At 55.4% G+C, this 17,232-nt stretch overlaps 6 protein-coding genes across 6 annotated transcripts; 3 read left to right on the top strand and 3 right to left on the bottom strand.

Annotated features, from left to right (window-relative positions):
* Positions 1 to 32: 32 nt before the first annotated feature.
* Positions 33 to 1,288, bottom strand: BJ171DRAFT_505927 (uncharacterized protein). Its single transcript, XM_053111089.1, has 2 exons — positions 1,267 to 1,288; positions 33 to 1,152 (listed from the first exon to the last, which is right to left on the bottom strand). Exon 2 carries the CDS (start codon positions 1,066 to 1,068, stop codon positions 445 to 447), a length of 624 nt encoding a protein of 207 aa, XP_052966563.1. The 5' UTR covers positions 1,069 to 1,152; positions 1,267 to 1,288; the 3' UTR covers positions 33 to 444.
* A 1,469-nt stretch (positions 1,289 to 2,757) lies between these two features.
* BJ171DRAFT_505924 (uncharacterized protein) lies at positions 2,758 to 3,745 on the bottom strand. The gene has a single exon (XM_053111088.1). It carries the CDS (start codon positions 3,680 to 3,682, stop codon positions 3,005 to 3,007), a length of 678 nt encoding a protein of 225 aa, XP_052966562.1. The 5' UTR covers positions 3,683 to 3,745; the 3' UTR covers positions 2,758 to 3,004.
* Positions 3,746 to 3,841: 96 nt separating this feature from the next.
* BJ171DRAFT_424199 (uncharacterized protein) lies at positions 3,842 to 4,309 on the bottom strand (the record flags this gene model as incomplete). The annotated part of the gene is made up of 1 exon (XM_053107651.1): positions 3,842 to 4,309. A coding segment is annotated over one exon (468 nt), but the record flags the coding sequence as incomplete, so codon positions are not given.
* A 2,381-nt stretch (positions 4,310 to 6,690) lies between these two features.
* Positions 6,691 to 7,801, top strand: BJ171DRAFT_442537 (uncharacterized protein). Its single transcript, XM_053108098.1, has 2 exons — positions 6,691 to 6,819; positions 6,942 to 7,801. The coding sequence occupies exon 2, from the start codon at positions 6,997 to 6,999 to the stop codon at positions 7,669 to 7,671; it is 675 nt and encodes a 224-aa protein (XP_052966560.1). The 5' UTR covers positions 6,691 to 6,819; positions 6,942 to 6,996; the 3' UTR covers positions 7,672 to 7,801.
* Positions 7,802 to 8,740: 939 nt separating this feature from the next.
* On the top strand, positions 8,741 to 9,710 carry BJ171DRAFT_107246 (uncharacterized protein). The gene has a single exon (XM_053105427.1). The coding sequence runs from the start codon at positions 8,819 to 8,821 to the stop codon at positions 9,572 to 9,574; it is 756 nt and encodes a 251-aa protein (XP_052966559.1). The 5' UTR covers positions 8,741 to 8,818; the 3' UTR covers positions 9,575 to 9,710.
* Positions 9,711 to 15,398: 5,688 nt separating this feature from the next.
* Positions 15,399 to 16,924, top strand: BJ171DRAFT_107220 (uncharacterized protein). The gene has a single exon (XM_053105426.1). It carries the CDS (start codon positions 15,446 to 15,448, stop codon positions 16,751 to 16,753), a length of 1,308 nt encoding a protein of 435 aa, XP_052966558.1. The 5' UTR covers positions 15,399 to 15,445; the 3' UTR covers positions 16,754 to 16,924.
* Positions 16,925 to 17,232: the final 308 nt, after the last annotated feature.

Below are 17,232 nucleotides of genomic sequence, written 5' to 3'. Positions count from 1 at the left end.
GTTGTGTCTGGAAAGAGTCTGCTTGGGTGACGAGAACGAATTGGCTGCGAGCATATGGTTGCGAGAAAATGGGATCAAGCAAATGGCTGCTGGCGCACGATGGCTCTCGGGGGCATTGCATGGAGTGTATTCGATTCCAGATCCAAAAAGGGGCGCTGCCGGCGAACATAGATGGATGGATGGGTGCATGGGTGCGTGGTGTGTGTCGAGTGCGGTGAATGAAAGATGTTGCATGGCGGATGCGAGCACAACAATCTATATCTCTATATAAAGTACATACATGAAAGGCAAAGAAGAACAATCAAGCATAGGGGGGAGGCTGCTGGTGGCTGGCGCGGGCGAGATGCAGCCGGCGCGAGCGAGCGAAAGGGTCCAGAGAGCCGTGGTGATAAATACGCAGTGATGCAGGAGAGGAGGGCCGGTGGATCCCACAGCAACGAGCAGTTACTTGCAATAGAACTGGTTCGACTTGAAATAGCGCTCCCAGCAGTCGTAGCGGGCCTGGTTGACAGAGAGATCGTAATGCAGCACCTTGAGGAACTGGCGCTCGCGCAGGCTCAGCTTGGTGGCCTGGATGCCGCTGAGCGAGGTCCAGGACTTGTTGGTCCAGGCGTAGTCGTCCTGCAGCTTGTTGGCAATGATGAGTGCAACCACAAACATCAGATACTCGGAGCCCTTGGAGAGCTGGAAGACCTTGGCATGTGCGACGCGCTCCAGCAGTATGATCGAGGCCAGCACGATCGAGACGGTCATGGTGTGGGAGACCTTCTGGAGGAGGGTGTGGATCAGGCGGTGGGCCATCTGGAAGCTCTCGGGATCGAACTGGGTGACGGGTTGGTGCGGTTCCGAGTACAGAACCTGGAAGAGGACGTTGGTGATGAAGTACGAGAACTTTGGCGAGCTGAGCAGATCGTGGTTGACGACGTTGAACTTGAACTCGTCTTCGACCTCGCTGCGGGGTGTCCACGCCATGGGCGGGGTCAGCAACTCCTGGCCGATGGAGCGAGTGGCCGAGTCGGGCAGGGAATGCGGGCTGGCGGAGAGGGCGAGCTCGTGGGGGCCGAGCATAGTCTGTGGGCTGGGGCCAAAGAACCGGGCGTCGGTGTAGGAGCTGGCGCACGCCTGACGTGCAAGCCTGGGGATGGCGAGTGCCTGGGTCATGGCGAGAGATGCGTTTGGGTGAGCTTGGAACATTAGTGCTGTTGGAAGCGGGGCATTGACGAACAGGAACGGGGAAGATGTGGGATGGCCGAGCTCGGCACGCACAGGAAGGGTGCTAAGACGGACAGGATGGGCGACCGACGGAGTGAGATGGCAGGCCGACGGCAGGGCTCGAGAGGACGCTTGCACCAGGACTGCGGAGGAGATCCGCCGCTTTTATCTGGTGGGGCCGAAAACGGACCGGAAAAGGACGCTGGACGGGGCATGGCACGGCAGGACCACGCGCGTCCCGGGCATGTGGAGCCAAAACACAAGGCGGCCCGCAGTGTTTGTGGAGCCCGGCCGGCGCCGTCGGTGGTCGGCGTGGTGGCTGAAGACCGCTGTGGGAACGGGCGTGCGCTCAGCACTCGGCAGGCGCAACAGGGGCGTGGCCGGAACTGGCTGCGAGCAAGGAGCTGATGGGGCAGAGGGAGCAAGGCGCAAGAAGGAGGACGGGGCGAACGAAAGCAAGAGGGGCCCAGAAGGAAAGGAAAAACGGGAGCGGCCGCATACAACGACAGTGCGTCGAGGGGGCTCAAAGAAAATCAGCCGTGAGGCAACAAGCACGAGCAACGAGGAGAGCCGTGAGAGAGTTGGTGTTGACGAGCACTGGCTGGTGTGTTGACGAGCAGGGTTGGTGTGTTGACGAGCAGGGTTGGCGTGTTGATGTCTTGGCGGCGGTGGATCGGCGCAGAAGCGGCGAGAGTTGGCGGACCGGATCGGATCGAAAGTTTTGCAGCATATGTCCTGCAACAGGAGCTGCGACTCGGCGCGATGCAACTCGACGAGACAGGATGCAGCAGGAGATACGATGCACGACGATGCACGACGATGCACGACGATGAACGCCGCCGCGTGCGATGCCAGGCGACGATTGGGCCGATTCCCACGCCAGTCTGGCAACCGGAACAGCCATCGATGTACTGCGTCGATCTGCGGCGGTGGCCGCGCCCAGCCTGGCTGCCACGCCTGTCTGGCCGCCTCCAGCACGAGCCCAGGCAGCAAGGAGCCGAGGACAAGAGGCAACCGAGCGCATCCACACAGCTGCCCGGCCTTGCGGATTTGTTATTCTGTCTGGCGGCGACCAACAAGGCCTGGGCTGCAACGTGCTGACGAGGGGCTTGTTTGTCCAGAGGCACCATGGGTGCACAGGTTGCTTGCGGGCCAAGGCCGGCCGCGTGAGCACAGCCGGGTCGCACGCGGCAACGCAAAGTACTTCTGACCCACTCCAGCGCTGCTGCGGGCGCCGCGCCCAATCGCGTGGTGGGCTGTGGGGTCGCTTGCCGGCTGTTCGGCGTTCCCGCATTTTTTCTGTTGCTGGCAGGCCACATGTTTCGCCAATTCTCCGCCCTGGCGCACCTTGTCTTTTGCCTCAGCCCGCGGGTCTCGGGCATGCCGTTCTGTCCGCTCTCTGTCAGCACACCTTGTGCGGTACTCATAAATGAAACTGCCTGCGCTGATGCACTGACATCCTATGGCTGGAAATTACAAACCTCCTCAAAGATTTCAGCTCAGGCGGCTCCAGAAACTCGGCGAGGCTTGCGACTGCTCCCAGGCTGTTGGCGAAGCGAATTGTATTCATTCACACAACACATCGTCGGATGGGGATATCCAAAACATGAAATGGTGTCGCAACACTGTTCTTGCATCCAACGATGGAGTTGGAGTGGTACCAGTGAATGCGAGTGGTGCTGAAGTACACGAGAAGGCGCCGTCGATAAGGAGATTGACATTAAAGAGAGGGACATTGGACACGGTCGCTTCATCATGGACACTTGGATCATCAAGGGCAAAACTTGGAGGATCAAGGCCACAGGTCGAGTTTCTCGAGGTCTTCGATACATCCCTGGTGACCTTGCTCGGCTGCCTTCCGGATCCAAAATACGGCAGCATCAAAGTCCTGGGTGACGCCGCGACCTAGCATGTAACAGATGCCAAGCGAGGACTGTCCTCGCTGGTTGCCTTGCTCGGCCGACTTGCGGAACCACTCGGCTGCCTTGGTGTCGTCCTTGGTTACTCCTGCGCCCCCGATATAGTGTTCGCCGATTATCCATTGCCCATATGAGTTTCCTTGATTGGCAGACTGGTATAAAATCGGGAATGACTTTGAGAAGCTTTCCGCAACTATCTCGCGAGCGAACTCGAGCGATCCCAGCCAGAACTGGCTGTCGCTGTGACTATCGTTTGCGAGTTGCTCGAAGATTCTTTCTGCTTGCTCCCTGTCCTCGAAAGTTCCGAATCCAAAAAATTGACAAACGGCCAAGAGGTGCATGCATAACCAATCATGCTCCGATCCCAGTTGGCACAGATCATGGAACTTGCAAGGGGCTGGTGCTGAGGTGCTGATTCTGCTCCATAACGATGCCAGACATTCATGTTCCCCGAGTTCAAATTTGTCCGATCTGTTATCACGGATGATCTTGACACCTTTCTGCTCGTCTCGCACGGTACCCCGACCAAGGTAGTGCATCCAGCCAAGCATGTGGGTGGCGATGGGCTTGATGACTGGGTTGGTAGAGTGGGTGCTGACTTGCTGCCAGTGGTTGAAGGCGTCGACATCGCTCTGTTCGACACCATGACCGATGAACGAGAACCAGCCACGGAGGAACACCATGTGGAGTCGACCATCGTCACTGCCTTGGTTTGCAGCCTTGGAATACCACTCGAAGGCTACATTGAAGTCCTGCTGGACACCCTTGCCATCTTCGTAGCAGAGACCGAGCCCGATCTGAGCCTGTGGATGGCCCTGGTCCGCAAGATGGCGATACATTCCGACAGCTTTGGTATGGTCTCGCTTAACTCCTTGGCCATAGTAGTAGCACTCAGCCAGATGACACTCCGCCATTAGATGACCGGCGTGAGCGGCTTGCTCGAGCAGGAAGAATATGCGTTGGCATGTCGCCCACCACTCCCGATCGGGCACTCGATCGAGTTCAACTTGAATGATTCTTGCCAGGAGATACGAGGCGGTAGCATTTCCCTGGTCGGCTTGATCTTCAAGCCAGGATCGGCCAGTTTTGACTGGATCCTCGCAGTGCAGCGAGAGGGCGATCTCGTCGCTCGGTGTGAGGCCAATCCGCAACTGTCCGTCTGGATTGAGGAGCTCCATGCTCTGACACCAGCGGTGGAAGCGAGCCAGCTTGGAGCTCAGGAGGTATTGGGCTCGTTTGCACACTCGGAGGAGGGTCTTGATTGTGTTCAAATCAAGGGCGAGCTGGAAGCTGTCGTTGCAGCAGATGATGGTGGAGATGTCTGGGTTGTGCTCGAGCGAGAGTTTGGCGATATCGGGCATCGACGAGGCTGTTCTGGCTTCAGCTTGGCTATGGTGAGTGGCAGGTGATGCTGTGGTTGATGCTGGCTCGTTGATGCTGGCCATGTTGACAGAGACAGGAGGCAAGTGGGCGATGGCGATGGACATGAGAGAGAGGCAATTTGTGGCGAAGCAAACCAAACCCTGGCCAGCAATACCCTGGCCATTGAATGCACACACAAGCCTGGCTCGATCCGTTGGTTTGCTGGCTGGACCCATTGTTGCCCTTGTACTGCCACATACACTGCCACACGTCAAGTATGGAACCAATCATGGAATCGAATCCCACAACTCACACTCGTGCTCACAACCATGTCCATCCTAGTTACCTCATATTTTCTCATTCCTTTGCATCTCGCAGCGCACCAGAACCAACGCCAGCCCGATAGCCTCAACACCCAAGAAGTTGCCGCAAAGGTGTTTGCACATGTGGCTGATGCTGGAGGCTTGGCCTGATTCCACTGCGTGAGAAGCAGGGAGGAGATGTGGTCGAACAATCACAGGGCCGCCCAATCCCAGAAACCCCAATCATTGGATTGTCAGAGAGAGAATGGGACGAGTCAGAAACGCTGCTGATCGGTCGATTGTCGAGAGCATTGTCGAGAGCATTGCCGAGAGCATTGCCGAGAGCACTGTCCTGTCCGATCAGGGACTTGTGGATCAGCAAGCACGACCCATAAACCATCCCCTCGACCTCCTCTCGAAGTGCCGCATCCCCGCGAGCCCACCTTGCGAGTCTCACCCCAGGTTGCTGCATTCACCACCGAGTCATGGACGTATTCAACGAGAAAAGCCAAGACCAAAGCCAATTCGGCGATGAAGCAGTCGGTGGCTCTGAAGCTTCCCCAAACGCTCGCAGCAGGTCCAACTTGGCATCGATCCCCCAGACAGTCAAAGTGCAGATACCTAGACATGCGGCCTTCCGAACAGACGAGTGCAATGACCAGGATGAGCCAGACGATGCTCCCCAGCTGTCTTGGACACGGAACCGAACAAGATCTCCCGCTCCGAGAGACGACGTTCATCAGAGTGCTGCAGAAAATCGATTCCAGGTCCGGGTCACCGTGGAAGTAAGCGGCCCTGGCTCGGGTGCAGCGCAGCCGCTTTCACAATCCACTTCTCCTCTGGCAAGCCCAAGATCCGCCAGGCGTTCAACCAAGCTGACACTCCGAGCAGACGAAAGCGTCCAGGCTGATCACTGCATGCGATTGGAGCCGTCGCTGACTGTCCCCAATGTCGAAGATTCCCACGTCAGCTCGAATGACTGCTCCCACTCTGAAGCCCAGGCAGACGACTCCCACTCGAACGAGTCGGACACTGGCGTAGACTCGCCCATCCACACGAGCGCCCTGCCGGCCCTCTCCCCGGTCGAATTGGATCCGGCCGTGAGCGAAACAAGCGCCGAAGCCATTGTTAATTCGAACGACTCGGACTCTCAACCCAGCCCTGCACAGACGTCGCCTCTGCCAATAAATCAATCCGAAACTGAACCAACTGAAGCAGCTGAAGCAGCTGAAGCAACTGAAGCAACTGAACCAACTGAACCAACTGAACCAGGCGAACCGGGTGCGGCAGATGCTCCACCGGTTCAAACTGGTGCCCCAGCCGGACTTGTGCAGCAGTATAGCATCACTGCCGTGGTCACGCCGATCCCAGCCCTTGCTCCAGCTGTTCTTCCGTCCCAGCAATGCTCTATCACTGCAGCGATCCCATCGATCCAAGGCCATCTCTACCTGCCTCTCACTCTGCCCCAGATATCATTTCCTCCCATGCTGCATGGGGGCTTTGCTAATGGAATCATTGTTGGATGCATCCCACTCAACCAAATCGCAACTGCGACAGCGCCTTCTCCACACAAGCCTGTTCCGCCACAGACAGCAGACACTGAAGAATTACCGCCCCAGACCAGCCCACTCCTGCAGACCCCGACTTACAATCTTCCCCAAGTTACCCAGCCAGCACCGATGGCTGGGAGTCCAGCGAGCCCTGGACCCATTCCGTAAGTCATGTCTGGTGAGGCTCGGTGTGCGTTTGTCGATATCAGCCAAATCTCATCCATTTTCCATCTGACCCGTGTCTCCTACACCTTGCTCCGACCACCACACCGACAGCTCTGACCAAGGGCATCCAAAGAAAGCATCACCCGACTCTCTTCCCTCGGCTACGGCATCCGATTGTCAACAGAGTATCCCCGGCGACGACACCTCAGACGAAGCCCCCGCAAGGAGCACCACGAGAAAGAAATCAGCCCGGTCTGCAGTCGCCACAACCAAGCCCGACCTTGGGGTGTGCATACACGCCAAGCCCATGTAAGATGTTCTTCGTGGGACCCTCCATTACAGATCAAATCCGAGGGCATGATGTAGCACGGTGGCTCTGTGGCATTCGCAACACTCTCATGCATCCTGATCTCTGTTCACTCAACCCCCAGATGCCCCGGTGCACCGACCAGAGCCAGTTTGTGTGTGTCATGTGGTGCAAGACTGATGGCTGCTGGTCATGACCACCAAGCCAACTTGAAGGTGTTGTCCAATGCCATCAACAGCGCGGGGGTGCGCTCATTCGATGATGCCGACGATCCTGGCTCATCCAATGCGGCACTCGCCCTCTTCAAGATCGCAGCAGAGCTCGGGAGTGTCGATGCTCGCTTCAACGTTGCATGCTGCTATTTCAACGGCCGTGGCGCGACGGTCAGGCCGGAAAGCGGCATCAAGTGGGCCACAGTTGCCGCTCGGCTGGATCAACTCGATGCCCTGTACGTTCTGGGAATGTGCTATTACCTCGGCCATGGCACCGGGAATGATCTTGGCAAGGAGGAGCGCGAAGCTGTCCAACTCGAGCGCGATCATGCGAATGCGGTGGCATATTTGAAGAGAGCAGCAAGAAGACGTCATCCTGCGGCACAAAATCTTCTGGGTCACTGTTACCGCTTGGGACACGGCGTCAAACAAGACACCAAGAAGGCATTCAAGTGCTTTCAGAAGGCGGCAGCGCAAGGTAACATGGATGCCGAATTCAATCTCGCCAGTAGCTATTACCACGGCGTCGGCACCAGCAAGTCCCTGGACGACGCAGAATTGTGGTGCCAGAGGGCAGCGAGGCATGGGCACAAGGATGCGGAGGAGAGCCTCATGGCACTTACGGGCAGAGAACACCACTGAGCCACTGCCCGAGTGTGCCAGAGTAAATTGTGATAACGGCGCTCGGAGAGGGAGTCAGTCTTGTCTTGGATGTGAATGGATATCGATGCTGGTTGATGCTGATTGATGGTGAATACAATGCGCTTGGTGGACCTGAATGGTGGCGACCTTGATTGAACCGGCCAGGAATGGTGCAAGTTGAAGCTCGGTGTTTCACGGTGATCCAGTCCGGATAGGTTGGGGCGAACTGGACAATGTGTGTTGTTCGTGGTGGTGATGTTGGCTGAGGGATTGGTGGCATATTTGATGGTGACCGAGCATGATATCATGCCTCTGTTTCGCACCCACAAAACATCCCAGAGTCTGGCTACCCTGAATCAAGACGAGCCATGTCCTAGTCCCGCCTCAAGCCATGTGTGCATATCACTCTGGTATCGCATCGACAGTTTCGAATTCTTCCTGCGGGACGGATGCCCCACTGTGCTGTCCATCACATCAAGTGAATGTCATTCCTCGGCTGTGGTCTTGCATGCACCTCCATGTCGCTTGAGGATACCGTCGGACTCGCTCTAAATCTCCGCTTGGTTCAGGGCCGTGGAAGCAACTCTTTGGGATGCTGGAAGCTGCTGAGGCGGTGACCTTTGGTGTGGATTGCTAGAAACCCTTGAAGAAGGTCAGTTCGCAGTAAAACATTGGGAGAACGGTCGCCTTGTGGCCGTGGCTGTCAACCATCCCGTCAACTGATGGTTCTTTGAGCTTCTGACCGAGCAGCCATTCGATGTCGGGCACAGCAAGGGGTGTGGGGCTCAGCACCATCGGGCACCTCGATTTTGTATTACAGGCCAGTCTCAGGCCATCGTTCCATAGCCCTCGTTCTCCCAGAAGGCTTTCACAGAAGTCCCCTGAGGAGCATTGTCGTCCAGACCTCGTCGCTGCCTCTGCTCTGTCCGGCCAGCATGTGGCCAGCCATGGTGGGCCGATCTCCCTGGTCGACCGCCTCGCTCCTGTCCGTCTCCCCGAGAGCCTCTCGCTGGCTCCTCGCTCGCCGCTCGTTCCTCGGCTCTCTGCCTCGTCCCTCTCGCTTCCTCTCGTGTCCTCTCTCTCCTCGCTCTTTGCCTCCCGATCAATCTCGAAGTTCGCTGGACTTGTCTTCCGATCTCACGAAATCATGAACGGCGAAGATCCCTCTCGCTTCGGGCCCGATGCCCCGCGGCACCAGTTCAGCAACCCGCACTCCCAGCACCACAACCCTCAGCATCAGCTTCCACAAATGCCCTCACACCCGGGTGTTCCCTATTACAATCATCCTCCAGGACCTCACCCAGCTAATCCCGATCTGCTGTCGCCTCAATCCGCTCGTCCTGCCTATGGACCGCCAAGCCATGGATTCTCTCCGTCCCCCTTCTATCCACACCCGCTAGCCTACAACTACCCCACCTTCAGTCACGGTCATCCTCAGCATTCGTCCCATTATCGTGGTCCTGAGATCTACTCTTCTCATACACCGGTTGTTGACACTCAAGCCCCTACACCGCACACTTGCTCCTCCTCGCAAGCTCAACATCACCATCGGCCACTCCAAGATACCGAGCCACCATCATGTTCTCACCCACCAGAATTGTATACAGAGCAACCTCCTGAGGCCTTCTCTCAGTCCGACTCTGACTCCCTCTCTGCTCCTGTCAGCGTCACTTCGCCCGCTCCTGACCAGCCAGTGTCTCAACATTTACCGCTCCTGACCAGTCAGTCTCTCAAGCGTCGTCCACTTCCGACCAGCCTGTATCTCGGATGCCGACTCCTCCGCCTCCTCCAGAAGTTCCCCTGGTTGGTACAGGAAAGTGGGTCTTTTGCCGCTGCCACAAGTGCGAGGCTCTGCCAGATGGCGGAAAGTGGGTTCCTGGTCACCGGCGAAACCGGCATCTAAGTCAGCATGGATGCCAACCTGGGAACGATCCCCGACGGAGCTGGTCAAGGATGCCCAGGGACAACGGCGTCGATGGCAAATTTGAGCTTCGAAAGGCAGCACCCCGGGATGGCCTTCCTGTGATGCCACCAAGCCAAAGCTCTGCCCCGAGACAGAGTGCCGCAACCACATCGGGCCCGAGTCGTTCGAGGCGCTCGAATCACTCAAATCGCTGGGCCACCAGCTTCCCACAGCCCCTCAGATTCGTCCCTTACATACCGAGACAATCTGATCAGCCGCCTGATCCCGTTTCCCACTCTGGGCTGTTGCCCCGAGAGATTCCTCGACCCGCAATCAGTGTCACTTCCACAGGTAAGTTGTCTGATTCGAGTTGTCTGATTCGAGTTGTCGCTCCATCATTCAAGCTGGATTATCTCAACCCGGTATCGTTTGCCACTCTACTTAGGACCGAATCCGTCAAGATCTGCGCAAACTGGCCATATCGAGCACTCCTATACCAATTCTTGGAGCCCTCCCCTTTGGCAACGTGGTCCAAGCACCATTTATGATATTGATGGGCAGATGGATCCCCAGCCAGCGTCGGAAGGTAGCGTTTAGCGTCCCATGGTGCCTTAGATACAATATATCGAGTCTTATCGGTGCCTCGCACGCCTCTCGTCGATCTGGCTGCTCATGTTCCGTGTGTATATGTCTCCACTTTGCACGAAAGATGGAATGTCACAAATCGGTTATGACGAAGCAGACCCCGAGGAACTCGACTGCTCTTCGGAATCGTATCTCCCCAATTTCAACAACGAGCTCGATGCTGTTCTGGAGATCATGGCACCGGCATTTCAGAATGAAGGAATGATGCTGGAAGAGCAAGAGCAAGAGGAGGAAGGGGCGGAGGAAGACATGGATTATGGATTACACACCAGCCGTGCTACCGGACCAGGACAACAATCTGCCGACCCAAACAGGCGCTTCAATCCAATCCCGGACTTTAATTCTCATTGCAAATTCCTCCTCGACGGCGGCAGCTCGCTTCAGCAAGAGCTTGCTCGGGCCTCTGCCTATATCAAGTCTGATCTGTGGCAAATGCGAGAGCTGCCCCGTCACGATGAGTTCGTGAGAATATGTGGCCGGCTGAATATTTCACACGAGGAACTCTCCACAGCATTTGCAACCACCGCGCCATCGCCACCTCCGGTACCCTCGGCTCATGGCAGTGGAAGCCAAGTGCAAGGTACAATAATTTCCAACCAACATTCCGTGAGCTTCCCGCCAGGCCATGGGAACTCAGCAGAAGGCCCTTCGACTTCACAGCCCACAACGGATCCGCCCATCACCCTTCGGCGGACCACGGAAGGTAACCAATCTTCACCCCACCCCCGATAGACGTGTCCCTGATGTGTTCTAAGCTCTCCGGTAAATGCTGTTCTCTAGGACTGCCAAGCATCGCCATCGACATCGTTGGTCTTTTGTCGTCCTATCATCTCTCATACGAAGTAACCTCGGGGATTCTGAAAGTCCTCGAAGGGCACCTTGGCCCCATGCCCACCGCCAAGGTTCTGAATCGCTATATCAAAGCCCAGAGCAACGTCAATCTGGCTCGTTATCACAACTGCATCCACTGCAGCATTCTCTTTCCAGACGACGAGAATATCGACAAGTGTCCCCAGTGCAACGCGGAAAGGTTCGTTGAAGTCAAGTCCACTACCGACCAAGGAGTCAAAACCGTCCGGAAGCCCGTGAGCGAATACTTGTATCTCCCCATCATTCCTCGGCTCGAAGCCCAGTTCCAAGTGAAGAAGAGGATCGATGAGTTGATGTACAGAGCTCGTCGAGCCACCGACTCAGGTTGGAACCAATGTCTAAACGATGCCACTGTTGCTGCTTCCGCTCCTGTGCGTTCCACTGATGAACCGCATTGTTCTCCACAGATTCTATGAGTGATGTCTTTGATGGGGAGTTGTACAAGCACCTCAAATCGCACGGATACTTTGCCCAGGAAACGGACATTGCGCTCGCCCTGACCCTCGATGGGTTCCGCGTCTTCAAGTGAGTGCGATCAGCCGCAGACCTGCCCGTGATGACAGACGGAATGTCCTGGTGACCTGCGATGATTTACTTCATTCCACTTTGTGTGCAGGAACGGACGCCAATGTTGGGTGTTTGTCTTGATCAACTTGAATCTGAGTCCCGAGATCAGAACGAAGCGAGAAAACATGATTCTCGTGGGGATCACACCTGGAGCCAAATCGCCCAAGGACTTTGATCCATATCTTGCTCCCCTATTCGAGGAGCTCCAGAAACTCGCCAAAGGTACCAAGATCCGAAGCAATGCCGCATCATGGAGCAAGCAGCGCTAACTCGCATTACATCCAGGTGTCGAAGCGAGGATGACGCTCCAGAATGGGACGCTCACGACGTTTACACTGCGGGCGCATTTGATATGCTGCACCGGGGATATGCCGGCCATCAACAAGCTCTTGAAGATGAAAGGTCACACTGCAATCTTTGGATGTCGATTCTGCTTTGTCGAAGGCGTCAAGCTTGGAGGGGTTTGCTATTTCAAGCTGGATGGCAACAAACAGCGACTTGTGTCAGACTATTTGTTCACTTGGCTCCAATCGCCCAGCTCGATTGACGATGGTAGGTGAACAACAGCATCCCCTGACGCTTCCTGTTCCTGTAATCTGCTCACTCGGAGTGACATTCAATCTCGGTTTCAGGCATCAAAGGCAGACCGCTTCTGACCTTCCTCGAAACCATTCCGGCGCCAATGAGCTTCCCCATCGACCCGATGCATGCCATATCGAATGTCGCCACCTTGATGTATGGGATATGGAGCGGAACGATCAAAATTCCTGCTGGATATCCGTTCGATGATAGGGAGAAAGACACATTCGCCAAAGCTCTTGGAGCTATGATGGAAACCATATACATTCCTTCATCCGATGGGGCCACCCCCAAGAACATCTACAAAGAGCACGGTGGTCTCATCACTGAAGCATGGCAAGACTGGATCGTGATGTACTCGCTTCCACTTCTCAAGTGCGCCGGACTCCCAGACGAGCATCTGTAAGTCGATCACTTGATCTTCATTGTCCGTGTTACTCTGAGTGCTCATACAAACACGATTTCTTGCTCTCTCACACTCCACAGCAAGGGCTGGAGTTACTTTGTTGAAGCCATCCGACTGCTCCTGCAGCTCAAGATCACCAAGATGCAAAGGCTGCTGATTGCTGTATACCTGTTCAAATTCTACGCCTATTATGCCCGGTGAGTTGCCATGGTGTACTGAATCTGAGGTGTCAGTCACGCGGTACTCATTCATCCGTTCTTTCAAACCGTTAGCTCCCTCGCTCGTCTGACGGGAGCCGAAGAGGACAACCACGAGGGTATCAAACTGATGAGGATGTGCATTCACCAGCTATTGCACATTCCAAAGTGTCTGGAGCTGTTGGGATCGCTGCGTCAGCTCTGGCAATACCCCCTGGAGCGAATGGGTGGACAAATGATGCGGGCGATCATGTCCAGGTTGAGACCAATCGAAAACATGATGCAACGCGAGCTCATAAGTGAAGGACTCAAAACACTCAGCTCATACGGATCAACAAGTCCAAGCCATTTTGGACCAGATTCTCAGGAAGAAGTGCGCGGGCCTGAATCCAACATTCCTGCATCCGAACACGGAGCGGATGTGAAGCTCGAAGGTAGACTGGGCACATTTGACTTGGATGACAACTTGACCAATCAACTCCAAGCAGCCTATGCGCGAAGACAACATGCCAAAAATCCAACATTGGCGGGATTGCAATATGCATTGGAACTTGTGAGGCAGGAGTGGTCGAGTGCACGTCCGTTTGTCGAAGCGTGGTCGTCGGTTGTCCGATGTGATATGATCCTTGGATCCAGCTCGTCCCCTCGAGGAACGAGCCAGCGCCGTAGAAACGATGTGGTCAAGGTAAATGTGAAATGCAACTGTGTGCAGAAGCTGCTGATCTTTGTACTAACAACCCGTTCCAAAACAACAGGCCACCTCAGGTCAAGTGTCATGGAATACTCTTGCCCTTTCACAAGCGTATCGACCCCTACGGCACTACCAAGTCGATCGATTCATCCGACACAGTTTCAGGGGCGAAACCTTGCTCTGGGCGTGTGTGACTGTGCCCGAAATCGACAGTGCCCTGGGATCTTTTGAGTCAGGGTATAAAAGGTGTCCAATGACAAGGTCGTTTCGGTTCAAGAAGGCGGTTTCCGACCGAAGGATGATCGTGGGGATCGATGAGATAATCGGGCCAGTCGGCTTCTTCAAGCATGGAGAAGGTGGGATATTGTTTGCTTGAGCGGATGATTTTGCTCACGATCAACTCGATGCTAACAACCATCTGCTGCTGCCTGCAAATGCCCACAGAGCTCTATATTATGGACGACGGCGACATGTCGAATTACATTCAGAATGAGTCGGACCTCTCTGGGCTGACCCTCCTCGCTGGAGATGCGAGCCAACAGCGCTCGTAAACACACGCAAATTGAAGAGTCATTCAATACATGCCAATTCATGTGTATATGTGCGGATTCTGCGTGCAGGGCATGTGCTTTATCGTCGAGAACAGTGATTGTTCTGGTATCTGATCAGGGTGGATTTTGTTTCAATAGCGCACTTTATTTGCGTGCGCCTGCCCTCAACATCACTGATACTCGGCAAAGTGTCGTTCTGGAAGGCGGCTATACGCCTCCTCCCCTGATGTCCCCCCACGATGTGTTTTGGACCACTTTGAACAGCGCCGTGAGGCAGTGCATCTGGGTTCGGTTGAGTGTCTTGGCTTGTTTGGCTTCGAGCAGATCGAGGGACAGGGCATACTCCATCGTCGGTCGGACAAAGGTCTTGTAGACCCGCACCAGCGATCTGGCGGTCATGTTGCCGAGGGTGTACCCTTGCTTTGCGATCCGTTGGGCCACTACTTGGGCTGTCGCCGTCATCCTCTGGATCTGTCGGTCCATCTGGAGGCCGTTGACGTCAAAGGTGGCTCCGAGGTACTTGAACTCCTTTGCCATGGGCAGCGGCTGGCCGTAGAGTCGGAGGCCGGTTGCTCGTTCAGGATTGCCCTCGGAGAAGATCACTTCGCATTTGGGCGGCGAGAACTTGTATCTGTTGTCGATACTGTGCTGTTCGCAGATGTCCAGCAGTCTCTGTGCTTGCCTGGGCCTGCAGATCAATGCGCCGTCGTCGGCAAACCACAGCGAGTTGATCTGGATGTTGATGCCGCGGGTGGTCGTCAGGGTCGTTCCTCCCTCTCTCCTCAGGAGTTTCGGGAGGTCGTCAATGAAGGCGCTGAAGAGCAGAGGGCTCAGGACCGAGCCTTGGATCAGTCCCTTCTGCAGTTGGACTGGGTTCGGCAGTGTGCATCATCCATGTGTTGTGGTTCGTCCATCAAGGCAATGGTGTCGTCGACAATCACTCACTCACTCACTACCACTACCCATATCAGTTGAGTCGGGTTGAATACATCAGACAATCTCTACACCCCATCCGTGCCTGTGTCTCGATTGCCAATTCCATCTCTGTCCTCGCATCGGATCTGTGGGTCCCGATGATGAGATTGAGTGGCAGTTGTTGGATGGATGACTGCGCTGTAAGTCTCGGTGGGTGAGTTGCTGCCAAACCAACTGATATCCAACGCTGGCAGTAATGAATGGGTGCTTGATGTGTGGGAATGTGGATGGCAAGCAGCGATTGGCTGGCACTCGAACCATGGATCCAACCATGTTCCTGGTTTGATGACTGTGCCACTCCGTTCCATTCCACCCATCTCGTCTCATCTCATCTCATCATCATCTGGACATCTTCATTGAACTTTCATCACAATCCACACATCATGCATCATGGCTGCCAGTGTCCATCCCTCAACTGACACGGTTCGACCGGCCATCGACGAGCACAATCCAGACATCTTCACAATCATCTGCTGCAACGACAGCTTCCAGCTCGCCCTTGATTTGAACACAATCAAGACCCTTCTCCGAGTGTGCAAACGAGCCCAATACCTCCTGAGCTCCAAGCTGGCTCGCTTCCACCGCTGGTGTCAGAGCATGGAGCTCCTCAATCCAGACGGACAGTTGCGGATTGGCCTCACACCGAGCGACGAGATCGCCCTCTCGCTGCACTGCGAGGATCCAGTCAAAACTGGCCGATCCTGGCTTGAAGATCAAGCCGACCAGGGAAATGCTACCGCCTCGTATCTCCTGGCAAGAATCATTCAAGTTGAACTCGATCGAGTGCCCGATCGGGAGTGGTGGGCGACATGCCAACGCATATTCTTCCTGCTCGAGCAAGCCGCTCACGCCGATCATCTAATGGCGGAGTGTCATCTGGCTGAGTGCTACTACTATGGCCAAGGAGTTAAGCGAGACCATACCAAAGCTGTCGGAATGTATCGCCATCTTGCGGACCAGGGCCATCCACAGGCTCAGATCGGGCTCGGTCTCTGCTACGAAGATGGCAAGGGTGTCCAGCAGGACTTCAATGTAGCCTTCGAGTGGTATTCCAAGGCTGCAAACCAAGGCAGTGACGATGGTCGACTCCACATGGTGTTCCTCCGTGGCTGGTTCTCGTTCATCGGTCATGGTGTCGAACAGAGCGATGTCGACGCCTTCAACCACTGGCAGCAAGTCAGCACCCACTCTACCAACCCAGTCATCAAGCCCATCGCCACCCACATGCTTGGCTGGATGCACTACCTTGGTCGGGGTACCGTGCGAGACGAACAGAAGGGTGTCAAGATCATCCGAGAGAACCAATCGAATGGGTTCAGGCTCGGGGAAGGTGTCCTGATTGGTTACGTAGCCTCATCCAACTCACCCGCATCCCGCAAGTTCTTCAATCTATGCCTGCTGGGATCGGACCGTGAATGGCTTTGCAGACATCTCATGGCTCTGTGTCTGACTTGTGGATTCGGCACTTTGAAGGACCAGGAGAAGGCAGCGGGTATCTTTGAGCAGCTCGCCAACGAAGGCCACAGCGACAGCCAGTACAGGATCGGAAGTTTCTACTATGACCAGGGTGTATCGAAGAGCTGCGAGAAGGGATTCGAGTGGTACAGCAAGTCGGCTGACCAAGGTCATTCATATGGGCAGTATATGGTTGGTTACTGCTACTTCTATGGAAACGGAGTCACCCAGGACTACGCCTAGGCAGCCGAGTGGTATCGCGAGTCTGCCGAACAGGGAAATCGATACGGACAATATTATCTCGGTGGCTGCTACAAGAATGGGCATGGTGTCCCCGAAGACGTTGAGACCGCCGCCTTTTGGTATCGCAGGTCCGCCGACCAGGGTCACCAATACTCCATCAACCAACTCAAGAACCTTGGCAAGTGACCCTGATCCCGAGTTCCTCACAAACTCCACACCCAACATAGTCATACATCCATCCCTCATGCTGATCGACCGATTGAAACGTCGAATCACCCGACACCGACAAGCTCAATACTCAAACTCGATACTTGTCCCGATGCCATTGATGGCGGGGTGAAATGAACACTCTCCCGACCACCCGTCACATGGTGCCCGAGAAAGCAACTCTCAACCAACCAACAAGCAACCGGCCTTCCGTGGCACCAAGATTGCGGTCTTCTCCATGCGCAATTGATTCCCTCTGGAAGCTTTCAATG

This window comes from Polychytrium aggregatum (assembly GCF_025602895.1).
Source record: "Polychytrium aggregatum strain JEL109 chromosome Unknown BJ171scaffold_19, whole genome shotgun sequence".
NCBI classification, from domain to species: Eukaryota; Fungi; Chytridiomycota; class Chytridiomycetes; order Polychytriales; genus Polychytrium; species Polychytrium aggregatum.
This window is presented reverse-complemented; position numbering and strand designations above follow the sequence as displayed.

Excerpts from the sequence above, each read along its gene's own strand:
- BJ171DRAFT_505927 (XM_053111089.1), bottom strand. The coding sequence starts at position 1,068 with ATGCTCGGCCCCCACGAGCTCGCCCTCTCCGCCAGCCCGCATTCCCTG.
- BJ171DRAFT_505924 (XM_053111088.1), bottom strand. The coding sequence starts at position 3,682 with ATGCTTGGCTGGATGCACTACCTTGGTCGGGGTACCGTGCGAGACGAG.
- BJ171DRAFT_442537 (XM_053108098.1), top strand. The coding sequence starts at position 6,997 with ATGGCTGCTGGTCATGACCACCAAGCCAACTTGAAGGTGTTGTCCAAT.
- BJ171DRAFT_107246 (XM_053105427.1), top strand. The coding sequence starts at position 8,819 with ATGAACGGCGAAGATCCCTCTCGCTTCGGGCCCGATGCCCCGCGGCAC.
- BJ171DRAFT_107220 (XM_053105426.1), top strand. The coding sequence starts at position 15,446 with ATGGCTGCCAGTGTCCATCCCTCAACTGACACGGTTCGACCGGCCATC.